Source organism: Cygnus olor, chromosome 1 (genome assembly GCF_009769625.2).
Source record: "Cygnus olor isolate bCygOlo1 chromosome 1, bCygOlo1.pri.v2, whole genome shotgun sequence".
Taxonomy (NCBI): domain Eukaryota; kingdom Metazoa; phylum Chordata; class Aves; order Anseriformes; family Anatidae; genus Cygnus; species Cygnus olor.
In genome coordinates, this window is record NC_049169.1 from 134073497 (window position 1) to 134098319 (window position 24823).

Here is a 24823-nt window from a genome sequence, read left to right on the forward strand (position 1 = left end):
CTGGAAGCAGGGTCAGGCAATGTGGAAGGAATACAGGGATGCCGTTCACGTTTGTAGGGAGAAAATTTGTGCAGCCAAAGCCCAATTGGAGTTGAAGCTGGCCAGGTCTGTGGGAGACAATAAAAAGTTTTTTTTTTTTTTTTTTAAATATGTGAACAGGAAAAGGAGGACCAAATAAAACATAAGTCTGCTTCTTGATGGGTAAGGTCACCTCACAGACAAGGACATAGGCAAAGCAGAGACGTTTAATGCCTTCTTTGCCTATGTCTTCAATGCTGATCATGGGCTTCGGGACCCAGGGTGCCCTGAACTGGAGGACCGTGATGGTGGGAATGATAAACTCCCAACCGACCCTGAAAGTGTGCAGGTTTTGCTGCTCCACCTGGATCCATACAAGTCCATGGGTCTCGATGGGATTCATCCCAGGGTGCTTAAAGAGCTGGCTGATGTCATCGCGGGACCTCTCTCAATTATTTTTCAATGGTCTGGGAATCTGGAAAGGTCCCAGTAGACTGGAAGCTGGCAATGTGTCCCAATTTTCAAGCAGGTCAAGAAAGAATACCCTAGCAATTACAGGCCTGTCATTCTCACGTCAGTGCCTGGTTAAAATTACGGAGAAGATTATCCTTGAAGTTATTGAAGCACCCCTGGGGGCAATGCAGTCATTGGTGCCAGACAAAACGAGTCCACAAGGAGTAGGTCCTGTTTCACTAACTTGATTTCCTTTTATGAGAAGATCACCCATCTAGTCGATCAAGGGAAACCAGCTGACAAAATCTTTTTGGATTTCAGTAAAGCTTTTGTTTCCCATAGGATCCTACTGGACAAAATGTCCAGCATACAGCTAAACAAAAACATCACACAATGGGGTGAACAGTTGGCTGATGGGCAGGGCTCAAGGATTGTGGTAAATGGGGCCGCATCAGGCTGGCGGACGGTCACTAGTAGGGTCCCCCAGGGTTCCATTTTAGGGCCAGTCCTCTTCAATGTTTTTATAAACGATTTGGATGTAGGACTTGAAGGTGTTTTGAGAATATTTGTTGATGATACTAAACTTAGAGGAGCTGTTGACTCTGTGAGGTGGAAAGGCATTCTCTGTCATACCACAGTAAATTTGTTACATTCCACTTATATATTCCAGAAAATTTTTTTCAGAACCACTCCTTTTAGATCTTTACAACAGAAGAGAGATGACCATTATATTCATAAAAGCATCAACATTTTTTTTAATTCTACATTCACAAATATTCAAGTTTAGATGGACAAAACGCCTCTAGCTTAGGGTACAAATAATATGGAAAGCAGATTATTACAGTATATGACAGTATAATTTGATTTTTCAGTATTCTTTTCCTCCTGCCAGGACTTAAGTACAAAATATATCTAGTAGAAAAAAAACAAAAAAACAAAAAAAAACCTGCATTTTCTCTGTGCTTTGCTCATGTTCAGTTAACAGATCACCCATCTACTTGATCGAGGAAAACCAGCTGACGTAATCTTTTTGGATTTCAGTAAAGCTTTTGACACAGTTTCCCATAGGATCCTACTGGACAAAATTTCCAACATACAGCTGGACAAAAACAGCATACGAAGGGTGAATAACTGGCTGACGGGCAAGACTAAAAGGGTTGTGGTAAATGGGTCCGCATCAGGCTGGCAGCCAGTCACCACTGGGGTCCCCCAAAGCTCCTTTATAGGGCCAGTTCCCTTCAGTGTTTTTATAAATGATTTGGGTGTAGGACTAGAAGGTGTACTGAGTAAATTTGTTGATGATACTAGACTGGGAGGAATTGTTAACTCTGTTGAGGGTGGAAAAACCTTGCAGAGAGAGCTGGACAGATGGGAGAGTTGGGCAATCACCACCTGCATAAAGTTCAACAAGAGCAAGTGCCGGGTCCTGCACGTGGGGCGGGGCAACCCTGGCTATACGTACAGACTGGGCGATGAGATGCTGGAGAGCAGCCCAGCAGAGAGGGACCTGGGCATTGTGGTTGATAGCAAGACGAATGTGAGCCAGCAGTGTGCCCTGGCAGCCAGGAGGGCCAACTGTATCCTGGGGTGCATAAAGCATGGCATTGCTAGTCGGTCGAGGGAAGTGATTGTCCCGCTCTACTCTGCGCTGGTGCGGCTTCACCTCGAGTGCTGAGTGCACTTCTGGGCACCACAGTACAGAAAGGATGTGAAACTCTTGGAGAGTGTCCAGAGAAGGGCTACAAAGATGGTCAAGGGCCTAGAGGGGAAGACGTACGAGGAGCAGCTGGGGTCAGTTGGTCTCTTCAGCCTGGAAGAGAGAAGGCTGAGGGGAGGCCTCACCACAGTCTACAGCTTCCTCACGAAGGGGAGTGGAGGGGCAGATGCCAATCAATTCTCTTTAGTGACCAGTGATAGGACCTGCGGGAATGGTGTCAAGCTGTGACAGGGGAGGTTCAGGCTGGACATCAGGAAGAGATCCTTCACTGAGAGCGTTGTCTTGCACTGGAACAGGATCCCCAGGGATGTAGTCACAGCACCAAGCCAGTCAGAGTTTTAAGAATCATTTTGGATTGTGCACTTAGTCACATGGTCTGATTTTTGGGTAGACCTGTGTGGTGCCAGTAGTTGGACTTGTGATCCTTATGGGTCCCTTCCAACTCAGGATATTCTGTGATTCTATGATTCTATGATTCTATGAAACTTTGATTGACCAGAAATAATATGTACCTGGTATTTTTCTGGTCTCTAGTGTTCAGGTGTTTTACATCGTTTGTGGTACATATGCTTAAATAAAGTCATTAAAGAATGCCAGGGGTTTTGAAAGAATTTAGTTTTTGTGTTTTCTTTTGCACAGATGCCTGTCCTTGTCTCAAAGAATCAACATAAATATCTCTGTGTATCTGGTTTTGTTTGTTTGTTTATCTGTTTGTATAATTTGAAACCACTTCTCAGTAACTACTCAACTTGGATTTTTCTGCTTTTGAAAACCGATTTTCGTGAGACAGGTTCCTGACTGAAAACTGAACCTCGTAGTCACATATATATGGCTTATATGTTAGTTTGTGTTCATCCTATAAAATGTATAGTATCAGTATCAGTTTCCTATAATAAGGATTTTTTCAAATGGTGGAATTGCCATCTGTGATTTTAAGTTGAAAAACTGATATAAAAAGGGAACTCCTCCATTTATTTGGGTTAGGGAGAAGAATGTAAGTATTAACAAGTGTTGTATTGTTATTTATGCTTCTTGTAATGGTATGTGACTTGTATTTTCATTAAAAATAACAATTAATTTATGAATTGCCTTCTGTCTAGGAATTTAAAGTAGGAGCATGTAGAAGGCAAAGTTCCTAGTTGTAACAGTGTAGGTCAAGATCTGATTTTTGAGAGATTGTATTACACATTATTTTTCAGTTGCACTTGTTCCTTTTTGTCAGAAATTGAACAAACAAAGACAATATGAAAACCAATACCATAGTATCTAATTTTAACTAATTCTACTGTCACATTTGCTTTGAACTAAGATAATTCTATTACGTTCATTGGAATCTCTGAATTATGTGGAGGTAAATTGTTTATCATACAGAAAATTACGCATACCTATGAAAAATATATATAGAAGTCATATAACAACAAAGAGAGATTATCCAATGCAGCAAAACATCTAATGAGCATTTGCTGTGGGAATACAAGTATGGTTAAAAGGAGATGTTTATTCAGGGCAGAAAATACCCTGGAGCTAGCAATTAAATGTGGGATAACTTTCCTAAAAGCATTAACATTTGGGCTGTGGTTTGGTTGGAAGTATATACAGAAGCAGAGTGTTTGGTTTGTTTTATAGCCTTGGACAAGTTTGTGGCTTCAATTTTCAATTTTCTTACCTTGTGTATCTTCAGAAACACATAGCTAACCAAGGTGCTTATAGTTCATAAAGATATGTGGGTCGTTCTGTGTAAATAAAGAATGAATTTGATTTATTTGTTATTTGTGTAGGTTTATGCCAATAAAATGTCTGTTGATTTTAACTGTTTGCTTTCTTTTGGCTACAGGCCTGACTGAGTGGGCTAGACTTGACTGGAAGGAGTCATTTTGCTGGGGAAGTAGAGTAACTGTAGATCTGTCCCCACTCTACTGGCTGGGAGAAGCTGTGTGTTGCCAGGAGTAAGCCAACACTCAAGTCTGGGATGGTCCCTGGGGGCAAACATTCCTTTGTTTCTTCAGATGTCGGAATTTGTCTACAGTCAGTCAACTGAGGCACACATTAGCTTTTGTTTTTTCACTGCCTGAACAAGATTACACTTTTGCCTCACTTCATCTACTTTTGCCTGCTTTTTTATTTTATTATTTTTGTTTTCTTTGATTCCTTTTTCTCCTGGTTGTGGAAGAAAAGAGCACTGCTGATGTTCATTTAAATAATGTCGAAACCAATGGGACTTCTATGGCTGCCTTTGATCTTCACCCCAGTGTGTGTCATGTTGAATTCTAACTTCCTCCTGTGGATAACTGCACTGGCTATAAGATTACTCTCATGATGGTCAAGCACAATACCCAGTGGTTACCACAAATTATGGCAAAATACGTGGTTTAAGAACACCTCTGCCCAATGAGATCTTGGTCCAGTGGAACAGTATCTGGGTGTTCCTTATGCCCTCTCCTCCAACTGGAGAAAGGCGATTTCAACCTCCAGAACCTCCATCATCTTGGACGGGTGTCCGAAATGCCACACAGTTTGCTGCTGTTTGCCCACAGTACCTGGATGAGAGGTCACTGCTCAACGACATGCTGCCAGTCTGGTTTTACAGCCAATCTGGATACTGTGGTGACATATGTTCAAGATCAAATGAAGACTGCCCTGTATTTGAATATCTATGTACCCACAGAGGATGGTAAGTACTCTAAGGAACACACTTCAGCTCACTCACCAGTTCCTGCATGAGTTGAGTAGCTAGGTCTTTAAAGCATCTTGCTCAGTTTCTCCCATGTTTTATCTGTAGAAATGGATCATGTCCCTGAATACTCATCATAAAGAATACTTTGCAGATCGAACATGTTTGCATGAATTCTCCTTCATGTATCAGTGTAACACCACAATTTCATTTGCAGCCAGTGGGCAGGGTGTGTAATCTTACTTCTGAACTAGAGCTGAGTATCATACACAGGAGAGGAAAGAGGAACAGGGAAATAAACATTAACCAGAAGTAACTTTGTATTTTTCATTGCATGGATGGTACAAATGCTGCAGCATATTCATTTTAAAGGAGAATTCTCCTCTCTCCCTCTTTTTTTTTATTATTACTTTTTATTATTATTATTATTTTATTTTATTTTATTACCTTGGAGCTTATGGTTAACTTTGTTTGATTTTAGTATATGATAGAAACTGTACAGCGGTTCAGTCTATAGGGGGTTTACTCCAGGATTTTTACATATGAAGCTTTTCAGTCCAACTTGGTTTTCTTCATTCATTACATATAAATGGAGTAAAAGTGCTTTTTATTACACAGAGCTGAACAGGTGTCCTTAAATTTTCATGTTTTCTGCATTCCTCTCTCAGGAGGACTACTATAAATCACCTTCATCCACAAAAAGGATGAACACAAATGGCAACACACAACATCTTGAAAGTTTTCATGATCTCAGTCTTAAATATTCTAGTGTTTTGGCATGCTAGATATATCTTCTGAGGTGCAAAATGGTATTTCTTCTTACAGAAAACAAGACCTGTTTTCACCAATCCTCGAATGATTATAGTTTATATCCCAAGGAAATAAAAAACTCTTCTGCAATTATATTTAATATTCTGCTAAATGCCAGTTCTTTCAGCCACTTAGAATGTAGTTACTGGTGCATAAAGTGACAGATTTCTCCCAGATATGCAAATCCCTTCACTTCAGCTGAGGGTTTGATTTGCATAACTAAGGCATTGTTATTTCTCAGTAACCATATTCTAAATATGCAAATTTGTTCTTTATTGTAATCCTTCTGACTTGATTGGCTTCTTTACTCAGAATTTCCAAGCTGTTTGGAAGCTGTAAACATACCACCTTTTTTTCCAGTTCTCATCAACTGAAGCAAAAACCTAAAAGCTAAAAATAAAGGGGTAAGGTTTGGGAATACTGGGAATACCGCAAACAGATACTATCAAGCTGCTTAAATCACAGGACTCTGAAAGACAAGGTGTGTGTAGGCTGCTCTGTATGTGTGTATATGTATGTGTGTTTATGTTCACGCATGTGTATTTACTAGAAGGAGCCACTTGGCTATTTCCCTCTTCTAGTTTCATTGCACTGTACCTCACTCCTAGGTTATTCTCATATATATTTCCTATAATTCTTTATATTATGGACTTCGTCTGCAGCTTTTAATTTGTCACTATGGTGGTTTTGTCCTAAGAAAACATTTCAGTTTAAGAATTTAATTGTTCTCACTCTGCTAACTTCATGTCCTTTTAAAGGCCAATGTCATTACATTCATATATTCCTCTAATCTAGTAAAAATACGTTTCTTCCATTAAATAAAGAAGACAGAAAATTAGAAATGGAAAAAAAAAATATATAAATTTTTAGAAGAATATTTTGTATCAAGTGGGTAATAATAAAATACTGCGTGCTGACTGACTAACAGCCTATAAAATTCCTTGTATTGTGTGTAATAGCAAATGAGATTTGCTGTTAGCTTATAAATAAAAAGGACTGATAAATTTAATTGCACTCTTGTACACCTTTATGTCCACTTAACTTCTCATCATTTTAGATTTTATTTTATTTACACAAAATAACTTCTTATAATGGGAATCAATTGTCTTTTATATACTCTCTCAGGGAAAAAAAAAAAAAAAAAAAAAGAGTATTTAGGTATTTAGTTGAATAAATGACAGAAAAGGTTTGGTGTTGGTAATGAGCTGAAGGCAAGATTGTTCCCGTACAATATGACAAGTGTTTTTAACCAGCTCCAGCAGAGAACAAGAAATTTCAAAATGAATATATGGAATACATGATGTTTTAATTGTATGCTGAAATTTTATCACTACTTAATTATAACTCAGTGTAGCTCTTTGGTAAGGAAAATATGCAACCTTCTGTTCATAAAGATGATTAAGGAGAACTGACCTACAAATCACACCTCCTAAGTTACTGTGTCTTCTAACCATAGTAAACATAAATAGCCTTAAATTGTAGTCCATACAATCTGATTAAACACATTAAGCTTCATTATATGAGTCATAGTTGGCAGAAATAAACTATGTTGCTACAGAGAGAGACCATGAAATTAGTTTTTGAAGCAGTCTCAAAGTGAGTGACTTTGAGTTAAATTAACAATTCCAATTCTTTCTCAAGTACAGATTTATTTAGAAAAGCTTTGAAACTGTTTATGTCTGCAATAAAGGTGAATGGAATCATCACAACCTAATTAATGTTCTGACTATGAAACTTAATCTGAATCATTTTATGCCTTTAAAAAAAAAAAGAAAAAAAAAAGACAAAAAACACCTTCAGTGAAAAGAATTGATGAACAACTCTAATGAATTAACTATGGCCACATGCAGTGCTTGCTTCAAACCAGTTCCAGGGAATTAATAACCAAATTGCATCTCCTTTTTTTTTTTTTTTTTTTTTTTTTTTTTTTTTTTTTTTTTTTTTTTTTCCCACTGTATAACATGACCTGTTTCTGATTGTTTCTGTGGTTTGGGCAAAGGGAACCAAATTTTGGTCATGTGCTTTGAATAATGAACTGAAGAATAAACACACACATTAATTCATCTGATTTCAGAATCATTTCACTAGAATTCTGCCAGTATAAACTAATGGAAACAAGAGTAAAACCCAGGCCCTTTAACTGGATAGATAAGATTTATATATTTGAATCTTATATTTTATATTTTGTTTTATATATTTATTTCTTTATGTTTTATTATATATACTAAATGCTCATGATTCAGTTTAAAGAAACACATTGAAATTAAACAACACAAAATTCAATAGTTCCTTAAAATACCTGGAGCATCTAGGTAAAGGAATTAAAATGTCCATTAAACATTTTTATATCTGTAATAGTTATTGACTTTTTTTTTTTTTTTCCTGACTCATAAGTTCTGGATTTCAAACATCAAATGGCAGTGGCTGAAAAACTTGTCAGAATTTTCTGTATTAAAATCTTCCTAAAAAAAAACAAAAAGGGTCCTTGTTTTTAGATTTCTTTTTTCCATTTTAAGCAAAAATATATTTATGGTAAAAATTAAAGCACATACCTAACAGAATGTTATGCAAATTATGTCCATGTAGAATTTTATTCTTTTGCTGATATTCACTGGAGAAATTGTTTGTACTGACACTTTCTGTAGAGTAACATTTATATTTCAGTAGGTAGAGTATTTTGGTGTTTGATTTTTTTTTTTCCTTTGACTTTGGAAGAGTTTTGCTATCACTATAATCCATCAAGATATATTTGTTTTCTCATAATAAGTATAAACAATAAATAAATAATATTTCTCATAATAAGTATAAACAAATAGGTGGTTATTTTAAAGATAAGAATAAGCAATAAAGAAATAATAAAAAAGTCTAATCTATAATCATAAGGAATTGAAATGATAATTGAAAGTGATAATTGAAAGAAATATTTATAGTAAAATTAACAGTCTGTCCAAACTGTTTTCTAAACATTTACTTTGATTTTCTGAGTAAACAATTTATAAAAATAATAAAAAAAATTGTGGGGAGTGTATGTTGCATTGTCTGCTTTTCCAGTACTATAAACTGCAATTTTCCACAAGAATACTTGAATGTCAGAGGTCATCTAGGGAAATGATATTAAGGACAGCCTGTTTATTATAACTTCAGTCTGAATATAGGTTTATCTGCAGTAGAAATGCTAGATTGAAGAGGACACAGACTGTTAATCAGCTGTGCTTAATCCCTGGCCTTTATCATCTGAATCTGTGGATGCTGAAGGAGATTGCTAACTCCTATCATAATTGGGAAAAATATATAGCAAAAGCTATATATTTAAAAGAACTTTAATAAGCTATATATATAAAAGAACTTTAATTTGGATTTCTTTCATGGTAAATTTAAAAGTTGTATTAATATCAAGTTGAGATAAAAAAAATCTAAAACATCTTTTTGTTGTTTAAAACCTTCTCTCTTCAAATCAAAAAAGAAAACGAAACAAAAAAGGATTTTTTTGTAAACATATATATATTACTTTGTTATATGGGAAAAGGGTACATTTTATACAAGTGGGTAGCTAGTAAGCCACCATACATCTACTAGGGATTGATTCCTGAAGTATTTGGAATCTTCAGAGAACTGCTCAGTAAAAACACTCTGTGAGCTTCTGTATCATTTACATCACAATAAATACTGCTAAAGTGACAACAAAAAGTGATAGGTAATGATACATATTAAGGCTGAAGGGGTAGGTCATGATTTTTTCATTAGAATAGAGAAATTGAGAATGCTGTCCAGGATTAGCGATGTATATAACTGTAGGGTACCGGGAAAGAAACAAAGTCTTGGGTAACAGCAAAGAGATCAACAGTATTCCTTCTCTGAGTAGTAGTGTGGAGGAAAGGTACTTGCTTCTTTAGACTCTGTTTCTAGTTGAATAAGCAATTAAGAAATCAACAACTTGATTAAAGCCAATAAAGAAGAGGTGTGTTAGGTGATTTCTATAACTTGCATGCTGTGCCACTTTTTGGTATTAGGCAGATGTCTGCTCAGTATATAACTGGATGTTTGCAGCCTTCTTCACATAATTTCTATTGAATTGCAGCGTCTGTTTAATTTGGAAAATGCTTTTTATCAAAATTGCCCCTGTAAAATTAAATTGATAAAAATCTGTTCAAAAATTTATCTTTAATTTTTTTTTTGGGGGGGGGTGGGAGGGGAGAGAAAGACAAAGACAACAAGATGTCATCTTAACAATTATTTGATGACATTAAAAAAAAAAAAAAAAAAAAAAGTAAGCTGTCCAGTGGGTTCTTTATTATTATGAGGAATAAAGGTACCTATCTAAAATAGTAACAGAATGAAAGATATATGTAATTTTTATTAAGTTTCTACAGTCTTGATCCTCCTAGAATTTATATAATTTCAAGTTTCAGTATATGTGTATCTGGAATTTATCAGGTAATCTCAAAAATGCAATTTTTTCTATTGTATTTTTATTTCTATCGTATTCTATTTCTATTTTCTGCTTTTGTAAATGTAAGTAGCTATGTAAGAAATCAAATCCAGGTTTTATGTAAATATCCTGAAGAAATCCAAAAACTAATATCTATTGTTTACATATCTGTAGTTTTGATACTTCCTGAAAATCTTTATGTGCTTTTTAAAATCAATTATTATTTGTGTACTCGATATAGAAACATAGAGTTTTACTTCTCTTGTTTGATGTATTTAGTTATATTTAAAATACAGGAGTTTATTTTTTTGAATATATTTAGTTTTTTTTTATTTTAATTTATGGATGATAATGTTTGAACACTTTCGTATTACAAATAATGTTTTTCTTCAACAAAAAAGAATATAACAACAGTTTGTTTTCATTTTTAAGATTGTCACACTTCCTGTCAATACCTTTCAGTCAATCTCTGTCTTCTTTGGAAAGTTGTATATGGAGTATCAAAATTGCCTTGTTACTCAAATATATTTCAGTCATACAGTACAAAAATTATACACAAATAGAAGTATCCCTTTTTGAAAAGCTTGTGTAGCTATCCAAAGTGTATTAATGATAGATAACAATTATAACATGAAATACTAATGCTGGAATTACTGCATATAATCCCAGTCAAAAAGAACCACGAAATTTAACAACAGAGAGAAAATCTTTTTCCATTGTGAAAGATAGAGTTCCCATTGTGTCAGAACACCTCAAGCCTTTCACTGCAAGGGTTCAACATATCCCCTCTTCTTAATCAAAAAAAATATTGCAGCATCTGTGAGAAAGAAGAAGGCATATGTCTCACTACCCTCTGCCTACTAGGATAAAGCTATGGGTAATCCAGGCCCTTATTTCACATTGTTGCTTTTAACAGTCACAAACACCTTTTGACAGCAAAGAGCAGGACTCTAATCTAGATGAAATAAAGTTCTTAAATCCTTAGAGATAAACTCAGATTTAGTTGCTGATTTCAAAATGTTGTTCTTCCTTTCAAGAGTTACCCATTCCACAGGCACTTTACAGGATTGTACCCAAATGGCTTTTTCAGGAATTGATATGCAATGAAGCCTGGAAAGAAGGCTAAGGATTCAATATGGCATTATCTAATCTGAACAGGACTTTTGGCAGAATTCCCCAGAGTCTCATCATGCCTCATGCTGAAAAACCTGCTGGATGGGGGGAAATGTCCTTTAAAATGTTAAAAATTAATGCTTCTACCACAAAGAGAAATTAATGTTATCATCCTTTTAGTCAAAGAACAGTGCCTTTGGAGATGTAGAGGCTGTGCCATTTGGCTCTGTGATGAAAAAAAAAACCAACAGTCTTTAGTCATGTGGGTCATGAGACAGATCAGACAGGTGATTTTACTTCATTCTGCCCATTGACTCCCAATAGTCTTGTTAGAGTGCTTTTTTGCTTGTTTGTTTTGTTTTGTTTCTTTTTTCTTTTTTTAACATTTTCCTCTGCATTCCTGCAAAACATTCCTCTATATGCTGGCCCTGTCTACTGTGCGTCTTCTTGCTTTCTTCCAAAACACTTAACAACCTGACATCTAAAACTGAGGGTTTCTGTTCTACAAGCAGTGGAGTAGGTCCTTGGCAGATGTCTGTTTAGTGGATACTAAAAATACTCTGATGTTAGTGGCATCTTGATTACACCGTTTCGACTAGCTTTGATTTCATTCCACCTATAAAATTACACTGGAAAAAATAAGGCTTTCTGATCTCATTAATCTTGTTTCAGGTTTTGTTTTGTTTTGTTTTGTTGCATAGGTCTGCACACTTATTGAAAGTTATTTGTATCTTTTTGTTCTGGTTTGGTTCACTCTCCCTTAGTACATTAAGTGCAGCTTCAGACAAAACTGACATTTGCTGAATAGCTCAACTAACTAGCAAGGTTCATGAATCAGTCTGCATCTGTGGAAATACTTAAAGGAATTATCCTTTTTCTGATTAGCAGGGATCCGACCTGTTATAACCCTCAGAGGAAAAGCATGCTTTCACTGGACATTTAAAAGTAGACTGGAAGAGAAGTAGAAAAATAAATAAATAAATAAAGAACAACAATGTGGCAGTCATGGGTAATGTGTGAACCAAACAACTATTCATTTCTGCTCTATAAATATTTAATTATCTACTAAATAAATCAAGAAATTAAAAAAAAAAAAATGCTCCTGAACATTGCAACATTGCACTGTACTTTGTTTTGTCATCCTTTTTAAAATGAAAGAATAACTCCAGCATTCAATTCTTCACCTCAGTGCTTCTTGCTTATAATTCCAGATAAGCATAATATTCTCCAGATGACAGATAAGGAATTAAATGTTCACATTTTGTGATGACAATGCATTAATTTTTAGCCAAATAGGAAAAAAAAAAAAAATATTTCATTTGGTTTGTGATATTATCATCATCTGAGAGAATATGGATGTATTTGTTTTCTTAATATTTAGGGCTTTTTTTTTAGTGTGGAGGTTGCTCTTGCTCTTCTGTTACACAAAGAGACAAAGAATAAGAAATAATTATCACAAAACCATGAACATGAACTAATGCTTACAGCTATCTGCTGGTGCTGATGTGTTAAAAATCCAGTATAGAAATGTTATAATAAAAGGACATTTTATCTTTTAAAGTTCTTGCTGTAGGCATACGTCTAGTGAAGAATAAATTTATTTGCAATGGTAAGCCAACTTCCTACACTATGTACAGGGAATTTTAGTCAAAAATAGGATTTCTAGTGTCTTGTTCCAAACTAGTTATTATCGCTGGGTTGTTGTTAAATAGATTTTTAATTGACAGGGCATGACATATTTAATCTAATGGAGAGAAATTACTTTGTGCTGATTCAAATGAATATCTAATAATCACTTGTAATGTTTACAAGCCATCGTAGCTGGAAATCCATTGTCTGATTTAGTAAATATTCAGTTAGGCAAATGAAAGCCCAATCCAAAAATATAAATTTTATCCTCTTACAAATAACTTAGAATCTAATTATCTTTTATGTGGTATTTTTAGAGTGGCTACAAAATTTTAGGCAGTTAATTCTGCATTCGCAGTACTGTCCCAATGGTTCTGCTTTCACTTGCTATTCATGCTTTATTCATCCAGCAGAGGGAGCACAAGTTTCCAGCAAACTCATTTTTTAAGAGCTTTGCAAATGGTGCTGGTGAATTCAGTAGAAAAAAAACATGCAGACAGGTCCTGGTTAATGCCCCTAAAATAGATCAGAAGGGATCCTGCTTACCTTTTCAAACCTGAAAATTAATAACACTGTGGGCGTTGGTTCTATTTTTGTGGAGAGAGGAATTTATGTACGAAATAAAACCTATCCAATCAAAATATGCACTCACACTGACAAATTTACACCAAAGTTTTTATTTTTATTTTTTTAAATTAAATGATGAAGTTTTAAATGAGAAGCATACTGAGGATGCACCAGTTAAACCATCAAATAGCAAATGACACTACTTGATTTTAAACTCATTGAATAGCAGAATTGATTCTAAAGTAGAAAAAAAATTGGTCTGTTAAGTTATGGTGAGTTAGCTGCAACATTTTAATTAAAAAAGGAATCATTCTTTACTCCTAATTTATAGCCTTGCTTTAGACAGAGTCAGATTTTTGTCAATGAATGCCATTGACTCTCCGTTTTCTTTTTTTTATATGCAAAACACCAAAGCATTTTGCACCCTTTTATTTCACCAAGGCAAAAAATGTAAAGCATGCCTAAGTTTCTGCCTCACTAATAATATAGAGAGTTTAGTTTTCACTGTCATCATACTGGAGTTAAGTTATATTAAGTCATGCAAAGTGCCAAATTGCAAAAATAAGGGTTTCCCCTCCAAAATATCCTGCTTCCAGACATAATGTAGGTCCTTTAAAAGGACTGGTACATTAGTGTTCTTGCTGATTTGAGATGCTTTTCTCATCGGGACTCTTTCTACCTTACGTTGTAGGTAAGGTAAGGGTTCTTGTGCTGCCTTTAGAGAATAGGTACAGGAGGCTGAGTAGTAGTAATTGATGACTAGGGTGTGTCTGTGTGAGTTGGATCACATCAGATGTTTACTATGATGGCATCTAAAACTATGCATATGGCATAATTGTTATGCTTAGTCACTAAGAATTACCTCAAAGTATATTTAAGTCAAAGAAAATGACACAAATGTTGTACAAAAGAGAACAGCTTAGTATGACAGTCTCTCAGTGGGATTATTTGAATAACACAGATTGAAGAAAGAACTGAATACAAATAAATGCAGTAATGTGAACTAAAATTAAATAAATAAATAAATAAATAAATAATCTAACAATTCACCATGGATGGCTTATTCTTTATTTTAATTAACAAGGGATTATTCGTAATACCTTCAGCCCTATTCCCAGAACAAAAATATGGTATATGGACTGAATAGGTAAATTTTTATTCTTAACTGTATCTGTTTTTGTTGTTGTTGTTTTGTTTTGTTGTTTTTGTTGTTGTTGTTTATAACCATTTTCACAGTAAACCACTATGGGATTTTCAAACTGCATTTTTCTCTTTCTTCAGTCTCACTATTTGTTGCAACTTCTTGTTGTTACTGAGTTCTGTCATGGTCTCTTTGCTCACATTACAAGTGAATGTCATATGTACACAAGATATAGCCTCAATTTCAATTTCCACAAAAAATGTTATCCAGATCTTTTTCATTATCTCTTGTTTTATTAAAGTTGCAAGAAGAAGCAAAAGCTGAGAAAACACCAGTAAGGTGTCTTAAGTAATTTTTGGAAGGGAGACAGCTACCAAATAGGTGGACCAGAAAATGAGCTATTTAGTGGGTGTGAATGAAACAGGTGTACGAGGGAGCCTGCTTTTCTTTCACATCTTAGTCCCTCTGTACTGCATTCCTTCAGAGGGACACTGCAGCTATGCTTAGCAGTCTGCATTTGTACTGCAGGAAACTATGAGGATCTCATGAGGTCCATAGTTGTACATTGGAATTTTCTTTAATTTAGTTCTTATGGTTTTGTTGGTTTGGGTTTGGTTTGTTTCTATTTCATTTTCCATTTTTATTCAAGCAACTCTTGCTCACAACTTGGTTGTCATCATGAAATGTTTGTCCTACATCCCATTGTATGAATGTGCCCAACAAGTATTTGGGATATTGCAAGACTTGAGGCAGGGATAATATTCAGATATTGCAAGCATTAATTCTCTAAATGCATCCAGTGGCCTTAAAAATGTATATACATCTAGGAAAGTAGTGAAAGATCTCCATCATGTAACACCCATCTTGCAGTCAATTGACAATTCAAGCAGTCATTTAATCTTTTTGCACCTTTGAGAATATGGCCTGTAATACTTAAGATAATTTTCTCTTACATTTACATAATTGAAGAGGTTAGTAAGTAATGATAAGTGTAAAAGATACCAGCATATATCAAGCTTTAGAAATATTATGAAATAGTTTATGTCTCTTGTGAGTGTTGCTTCCACACGTTTCCGAATAGTGTATCAAACTTCTAAATGTATGCTATTTTACCTTACTTGTTTTTGCTAATAATACTAATTATGTTAACACAAATAATAATCAGGATGGCTTTAGTATTGTGATTATTAACTGACTTTTTAAAAAATCTAAATATGTAGCTTTTGGTTTTGCTTCTCTCTCTCTCTACCCACCGCCCCCCTTGCCTCTATCGCCTCTTGCGATCCTCTTTCTTCTTTGCCTCAACAAAAATAAGATAGTTGCTATCATATCCTAAAACCAGACGACAAACCTTTTTTTTTTTTTCTTTTTTTTTTTTCCTGCACTATAAGTGGGTTTATTTTAAAGTATTTTTTTTTTCATCCTGAAGCACTGAATTATTTCTTTGTGTGATATTTTACCACAAGTAAGCTAGTTTCTTGGCTGTTTTGTCATTTTAAGTTTCTTGTGTAAATTTTTTGTGGTACCATACACAACTCATAATTTACCTTCTCCATTTTATGTACAGGCTCATAACAACTTTATTTCTAAATACACAGGGGTGAAGCAAAATTACCTGAATTTTCATTCTTTTAATTATGTATTTTCCCTACCAAATGTACTGTATTTTACAGGGTTTGATTGAGATGATTTTAGTCACCTTTTATATCTACAGATTTCAGTATGTGCTTCCACTGCACCATGTTTGCTAAGATTGTTTTATTATATTTCTTAAGACTTGTTTTATTTCAATTTATTTTATTTTGTCTTAAAGTCTTGTTTGCCTTAGGCAACATTTTTTTGGTGAAACTTTTTTTTTTTTTTTTTTTTTTTGGAGAAGAACTGGAAGAGTATTTTGTCATATTTGCTTAATTTCTCCCCCCCCCAAAAAAAAAAAAAAATCTATTCCTTAGGCTTCTAATTTCTCTTCATCTTTTTTTTTCTTCCCTATAAACAAGTTCCTATTAAGTTAGGCTGTTACAGGAACGTTGTCGATACTGATTTCTTTCCTAGGTAAAGACCCATAAAATATGAGTTTTCAGGAATTCAGAAAATTTGATTTGTCTCTAAAGTGATATGATTTGGGATATGTAGAAAGATTATTTCTATACTTGTTGGTGTGAGTAATCTCAACAGGTGAGAACTTTACAAGATAGTTTTTCTAATCAATGCAGTAGACAGATTTCATAGAGTCTGAGGGGAACTGAGAGTATTTCAAACAGCTATCCCATGAAATTATAGATAGACAATCTGCTGCCTTTGTGCCTCAGTTGCCCATTTAGAAAATGAGGATCCAAATGGCTTTTTCTGATTTGGATTAGAACAATTGCAAGAAGGAAATGTCTCTGGGTGGTAAAAGGCTTTACTACCATTATACCATGATGATTTAAAAAAATATATCAGTAGAGGTTTAAAACTGGGGCATCTAAAAGTTGATTAGGCTCATTGACAGATAGAGGAGTTTAAGCTTGCTATCAACATTTACATTTAATCCTTTGCTTTCAATGTTCACAAAGAGTGTTTTTTTGTTTGTTTGTTTGTTTGTTTTACAAGAGATAGAAGACATGCTATAGGAAATAAGACTTATACTAGATCCTAAGACATTTAGATATTGAAAGATGGGGAAAACTTAGTGGTTGGATAAGGCATATAAGATGCCAGTCTAATGTATTTAAGTCAGAAGAGGTCAGATAGCTTAACGATGAATGAAAGAAAAGCTGTTAGTAACATGTGTTGCATAGTTAATAGTCTTTTTTTTTTCTTCACAAAGCTTATCAAAAGCATGAATGACAGCAAAGCATATAATAAAATTAAGTAGTCAGAAATGGATTTTGGAAGAAAGTATGCTGTTTGCATGCTTATTCAACATAATGGTTTGGAAAATTTTTATCAGTCTTTTAATTTTCTTTACTGTCTTTCAAGTAATAAAGAAATTACTCCTGAGTACAATATAAAGTGTTTGCTCTAACAGACCTGCCAGGTGGCTGTGACCTAGTTGGTGTAATTCTTGCAGATCATTCTGAAATGCATATTTCTCACGACATATAAACACTCTCCTCAGACTGGATCTAATGAGATATGTACTTGTACATTGGTCCAGCACTTTTGGAATTCCAAATGATTTTTTTAAGCACAAAACTTGTTTAGTGTCCTTTTTTAGTGAGCTAAGACAGTGTAGATCTAAGGCTTTAACCTGTGTTGACAATTTTCATTTTCTTGTGGTTGTTAAGCAAATGTCACTGGGAGCAATCGACACGTCCCTTTCTCCCTTCTCCCCGGAGCTTAATTCTTCAAAGACACTATGTTCTTTTTGCATGCATCACATTTCCTTTGTGCAGAACTAGAAAATGACTTTGTTTAGATAACCCAAGAGGCAAGCCTGTTCCCGCTTCTTTAATAATAAAAAATAAATAAAAAATAATTTGGTCATGTAGTCCCTAATTTGCTTTTTCTTATCAGTTAGCTGCAGCCTTGACTGTGACTTTGATTTGATTTCAAAGCTGAAATGTTTCCATGGTGGATGTGTTTCCGTTCTACTGACAGGTACATTGTTCTATCTTCTCCACGATCTAGAATGGCAGAAAAAAGCTAAGAGTAGTCAATTGCAGTATAAGAAACAGCTACATGAGCTATGTGCACATTCTTAATCTATTATAAATATGCTGACTTGTAGTCAAAATATAAGAAGTATTAATGATATTTAAGCTAATGCATTTATTTTGTGTTTGTTGTGATTTAAGGTATACATCCCATGATTTCATTCTATATCTCATCTGAGTTGTAATGGTAATTGTTTGCACCTTGGTAATTTAAACGTGTTGGATCTAGTAATTAAGATGACATATAAATATGTAATTGGTAATTTTAGTCATTGCTTTTGAAAATAATATGAACTTCAGGTGAAACAGAGCAATAGAGCAAGGGTTACCACCCTATATGCTTATCAGTGGTGATGATGTCAGATGATGTCACTCATATAGCCTACGATCATTTTTAAAGTTTATGAAGAAATAGTATTAAGAGCCTTATTTATTTTTTTCCGAAAATGTGTTGGCTTGCCTATAACCCAGAAAGTTTGTGTGATCTTATGATTTTTTTCATGAAGAATGAAAAATCACTGACATATTTGACTGATAATTTCTTTGAAAGTTAATTTTGTATTTGATGGATATTTCTTGCAAAGTTACCTGTATACTCAGATAATTCTCATTACTCTTCTTTCCTCTCTACTGTGTGATAGGGTAACATAGATAACATCATGTAGGAAAGCTAAAGACAAACTCCACATTTTTTCTGTAATGTCATATTCCATAGGTAAGGCTATTGGCTTAAGAAATGAGTAAGAAAAGCAAAGTGTTTCTTTATTTTATGAACAGGGTTGTCAGTGTTATAGAATGGAAGAAATTACTTTAAGAAAGCTGGATGACCTCTCAGTTCTTCTGAAAAGAAATCTTTGAGTGCAGACATTATGAATTTTATTTTATTTTACTTTTACTTTTACTTTATTTTATTTTATTTGGGGGTGGGAGGGAGAGGTAGGAGGGGGCAGTTATATGCTCTGTTAGATATAATTTAAGCACTCCATTTTCTTTTCTTCAATTCAGTAGATGGTGGGTCAGATCTTGTCCAGTCTCCTCTCAGAGCTCCCATGGAAGGAATATCTGATAGCAGCCAAGTCACAAAGTGTGTCCAAGTTAAATATTTAGGCATAAAGATGGAAGAAGCAGGGCATGTTTGGGGAGCAATCCAAAACTTTAGCGATGTGGGGAATTACTAACACTTAGCAAATGCCCACAACAATATATTTCTCTAGTTTGGACCTCATGGGGCAGGGCTGACTTGCTAGCATAATTGTTGAAGGAGTAAGCAGCAGCGACATACAAAAACTTGAGTACTTTTTACAGTCGTAGAATCATAGAATGGTTTGGAAGGAACCTAGGATTATCTAGTTCCTGTCCCCCCTCCCCGCCATGGTCAGGAACACATTCCACCAGACCAGCTTGCTCAAAACCCCATCCAACTTGTCATTAAACACTTTCAGGGTTGGGACATCCACATTCTTCATTGGGAAGTCCTGGCCCAAATTCCTACCAGGCCAAAGGGTATGTGGAGCACATCATTTCACCTGTCTGGTAGGAAAGGCTCATGGTAAGCTTTTAAAGAAAACCTACATATTTCCAGAAACAATAATACAGATACCAAAGGATAAATGGTTTAGAAAGGTTGTGATGAGATGCAGACATTTCATTACAACCTTTCCCACTTTTTTTCTTTTTTGTTTTCAATAGAACAGCATTTTAACTATTTCTTAGCTGTGATCCCATTAGTTATATCTATCTTCTTTTTTATTTGCAAATAAGTTACTTCTCTAAACATTTGTCTTTTTATTTTATCTTTTGGACATTTATTCAGTCATATTTGGTAGTTCTTTTTCATCTTTCAATATAGGCCAAAACCAGTCCTTTGTTTATTCATAAGTATATTCTTGTTTTCTAGAAAAGTCCTGACCTACGCTTTGATATTGGGATGTTGTCTTAGGTTTCTGCAGGTACAGATACTAGTTTTGTAGTCTGCAAATGACTGTACGATAGGCTGACATTGACTTGTAAAGAGAATTTACATCATATTTTAAAAGATTAAGTATATTGCAATAGTGGAAATGAGGTCCAGGCAATGCTTTGTATTAGATTGAAAGTATTCAGTTCAAGAGCAGTTAAACTGGTAAAGAGTTCCTACATAAACAAACTCTTAATTTATAATATATCCAAGTATATACGTTAATTTAAAAATCTATTACTTTCGCCTAATTTCTTTTTATGTAACCCATACTTTAGTAATCTGAATTGAAATATTTTAGTTAGGGGTGCAACTTGATCCCTTTTAAGGGCTAATGAGGGATTTCCATCTCAGAGAAGATCATGACTACTCTGAATCAGGAAATTTGAGTAGCTTAAGGGAATCTATTTCCATTGCATTTAAATTGATTAACTTTGCAGTTATTAATGAGCATTTGTACCTGGATAATTAGAAACTTCTCATGTTTTAGTGCAGCCTGGAACATCTTGTGCATTCTGTCTCTTGAATTTTTCATTCTCATTCTTCTCCAGTTATCATATTTGTACATATTACATGTAAAGATGTACTCTTAGTTGTTTCTTTTTTCTTATTTGGTTGATTTACTTCATCAATACATTACACGAATTTTGTTACAGATATGTTAGTAGTTCCTTTAATTTTAAGGCGTTTTTTGTTACTGCTTTGCTATCTCATGGACTTCTCTTTCCCCAGATCACTAGTTTCTTTTCCAATGTGTCTGGTGTTTCTGAAATAGTATTGCTGTACTTTATTGCACACAGTGGCCATCTGACTATCTGTTCTTCCTTTTCTTTATTGTTTCTAACTATCCAGATGGATGTTCCTATAAAATAAACAAATAACAACAACAAAAATAATTTTTTTCATCTTTATCTCTTTTAATTGTGTACTTACCCGTTCCATGATTACAGAATTGTATTCACTAGAGATTTCTGTATCAGCCATGTACTTAAGATTTCACTGGGCTGCTAAAGAAGCACAAAATTATGACCTTACAAGGTTGATAACATCAGTAGTTAACATTAGTGTAGTAATTATTAGTTAATTTCTTTTACCTGTTTCTTCAAGCACAGGCATATAAGTAATTGGAAATAGGTAATCTGAAGTAAAATATAGATGTGATTTTACCCTTATGGATATCTTCACTACAAGAAACTAGTTCCACTTTTGTTGATCATAGTCACATTCAGGTCACTAGCAGGGGTACCAGAATCTTTGATCTGACTCTGTACAGTCATACTTATATATATTACATATATATATATATATATTTCTGTACCAATCTTGTAGATAAAAAGAATATTTATGTCTTTAGAGCTGTCAGCATAGCACATCCATTAGCAATAAATAGATGTAAACCTTTTAAATTAACAAACAGCCTCAAAGCCTGCAGAGCACCCTCCAAGTTGTATGACAATTTAGATGGCCTTTAGGAAAGCTTTTGTGTAATTTAGTTTGTTTTGTTTTTGTATTTCCTGACATTTTTAGCGAACTTTTCATTTCACTGTATTTGTATATAATTATATATATATATATAATTTTATAATAACATTCTCAATTTTCTCAAATATTCTCAAACTTTTAAGAGTGTCTTCTGGGGTGGATTCAAGTAAAAGAAGGCAGAAGAGAAATGGAGACTCTTGTATTCATTATTGGCATTTAAGGCATTTATTAAGAGTAAGGCAGGCAGTCTAGTCTGTCTGTTTTCTCTGCTAAGGGAGCATGAACCCACACATTCTTCTTAAGAGAAAGTTCTTCAATCACTATGCAATAAGGTTATCACAATTTTAGAGTAATTTTTTCTCATCCATTTCCATTTAGAGGACATAAGAGTCGAATGTTTGTTGCTCTAGACAGCATCATAGAAACCTTTGCTCATGTGCTGTTGGAGGAAGGAGAGTTAGGGTTTCTAACTCCTTCTTCCATGAATACTTACTTATTTCTCATTCTGAGCATGGGAAATGAAGCTACATCAAGAAGTTTATTTTGAAGAAGTAGAAGTGATACTTCAGTAGAAAGCCTATCAGTTACAAAAACAGCTAAAATCAATTTCTGTTCCTTTTAACCTCCTTTGACTCTGTCACTTTCTTCAAGTTCTCTCTCTCTTCTTGTTTTCTTTTCTTTTTATTATTTTTTTTTTTCCTCTCTGTCTTGACACTTTCATCAGAATTGATTTCCTTATTGACACCTTTCTGGGAATGCAAGAAAAATTCAATGCACTCAATTCTCATTGGATACCTTATTCAATCTTCTTTCCTTTTCTTTCCACTAAAAAGGTAAGGCATTCTTTCTTCCCTGGAAAATTTATTTGTGAAAGTTCTATGGTTTACTCCATCCTAATACAAATATTTAATACATTTTCACCATTACATTGTGTGGATAGTATTGTTTTCAATCCTGGATTTGAGAGCAGCAGATTTTCGTCCCTGGATATGGGGATAGCAGACTTCAGGCTGCCCAGGGAACTAGTTAGTACAGTTCCCTGGGATTTTGCTTTTGAAGATATTGGGGTTCATCAGTGCTGGTCACTTTTCAAGTATCACCTCTTAAGAGAACAGAAACAGGCAAATCAAAAATGTCAGAAGTCAAGTATCAGGGACAGAAGGCTGGATGGATCTTATTCTAGAGCTTAGGTCAACAAAGAAGTGAGCAGTCAGTGGAAGCAAGGTCAAGTCACATGGGAGGACTTCAGAGTTTGCCATTGTAGAGAGAAAATTTGTCAAGTTTCAAAGCTCAGTTAAAGTTGAAGCTGGCCAGTACTGTGGGGAACAATAAAGAGGGCTTTTAAAAATATGTTAACAGCAAAAGGAGGACCAGAGCTAACACTGGTCTGTTAACTGATGAGGATGGTTACCTGAAATATAGGGATATAGTCAAAGCAGAGACATTTAATGCCTTCTTTCCCTCTGTCTTCAACACTGAAGATTGGCCCTGGGACCCCTAGAGCCCTCAGTTGGAGGACCATGACTGCAGGAATGATAGACTCCAAGCCAACCCTGAAGTTGTGCTGGATTTATTGTTCCAAGTGGATACATATAAAGGCCTGATGGAACTGATGGGATTCATCCCAGGGTGCTCAAATAACTGGCTGATACCATCATGAGACCTCTTTCAATTATTTTTCAGTGGTTCTGGGAGTCTGGAGAGGTCCCCATTGACTGGAAGCTGGCAAATGTTATCCCAAAGGGCAAGAAAGCAGACCCTGGTAATTACAGGGCTGTCAGTCTCTCTTCAGTGCCTGGTAAAATTATGGAGAAGATAATTCTCGGAGTTACTGAAAAACACTAGAGAAACAACACAGTCATTATTCATAGCTAACATATTCACAAGGGGAAAGTCCTTAATATCCTTTTATGAAAAGGTCAACCCACCTAGTTGACCAATGGAAGCCAGTTGATATAATCTTTTTGGATTTCAGCAAAGCTTTTGATACTCTTTCTCACAATGTCTTTCTGGACAAAATTTTCATCATAGAGCTAGAAAAATACTTAATACGATGTGTGAACACTTAGCTGATGGATCAATCTCAAAGACTTAGAGTAAATAGGGTTTCATCAGGCTCTTGACCAATCACTAGGCCAGTTGTCTTTAATGTTTTTATAAATGATCTGGAAGCAAGACTCAAATGCATACTAAGTAGGTTTGCAGACAACACTAAATTAGGAAGAGCTGTTGACTCCTTCAAGATTTTTCAGAAAGATATCGACAAATTAAAGAGCTGGGCAATCACCAACCACATGAATTTTAAACAGTGCCGGATTTTGCATGCAGTTCAGGGCACTCCTGGATGTTTGTCCACACTGAGCAACAAGAAGATGGAGAGCAGTCCCCGGGAAAGGAATCTGGGGGTTTTGGTTGACGGAAAGTTGAATGTGAGTCAATAGTAAGCCCTGGAAAACAAAAGGGCCAACTGTATCCTGGGGTGCATCAAGCACAACATTGCTAGCCGATTGAGGGATATGATTTTCCCTCTGTACTCTGCAGTGGTGTGGCCTCACCTCGAGTAGCGTGTGCAGTATTGGGTGTCACAGTATAAGAAGGATACTAAACTCTTTGCATCCAAAGAAGGGCTACAAAGACGGTGAAGGGTCTAGAGGGGAAGACATATGAGGAGCAGCTGATGTTACTTGTTTTTTTTCAGCCTGGAGAAGAGGACACTGAGGGGAGACCTTATAGTGGTGTGCAGCTTCCTCAGAAAGGGGAGCGGAGAGGGAGATGATGGTCTCCTCTCTGATGACCTATCGCTATAGGACCCAAAGGAACAGCATGCAGCTGCAACAGGGGAGGTTTAGGTTAGGAGAAGGTTCTTCACTGAGAGAATGGTTGGGCACTGGAACAGGCTCCCTAGGGCAGTGGTCACAACACTAAGCCTTCTGGAGTTGAACAGTTTGGGCAACACTCAGATATATGGTCTGATTTTGGGATGGGCCTATGCAGAGACAGGAGTTGTACCCAATGATCCTTGTGGATCCCTTACAACTCAGGATATTCTATTATTCTATGGTTTCTTTGCTGTCAGCAGCTCTCGTGTGGCCCATCAATGCAAAACTACGTGAGCAAAATACTACCACCCGGTATGATAAGAAAAACAAACAAACCAAAAAAAAAAAAAAAAAAAGAACTACAGAAAGGTTTTCATAG

At 35.2% G+C, this 24823-nt stretch overlaps 1 protein-coding gene across 1 annotated transcript in view; it reads left to right on the forward strand.

Moving 5' to 3' along the window:
- The first annotated feature begins 4024 nt into the window (after nt 1-4024).
- Nucleotides 4025-24823, forward strand: part of NLGN4X (neuroligin 4 X-linked) — a 156950-nt gene continuing 136151 nt past the window's right edge. Inside the window, 5 exon segments of the mRNA XM_040534216.1 lie at nt 4025-4501; nt 4503-4579; nt 4582-4622; nt 4624-4767; nt 4769-4859. Of these exon segments, the coding sequence (XP_040390150.1) occupies nt 4389-4501; nt 4503-4579; nt 4582-4622; nt 4624-4767; nt 4769-4859 (466 nt within the window). The 5' untranslated portion in view covers nt 4025-4388.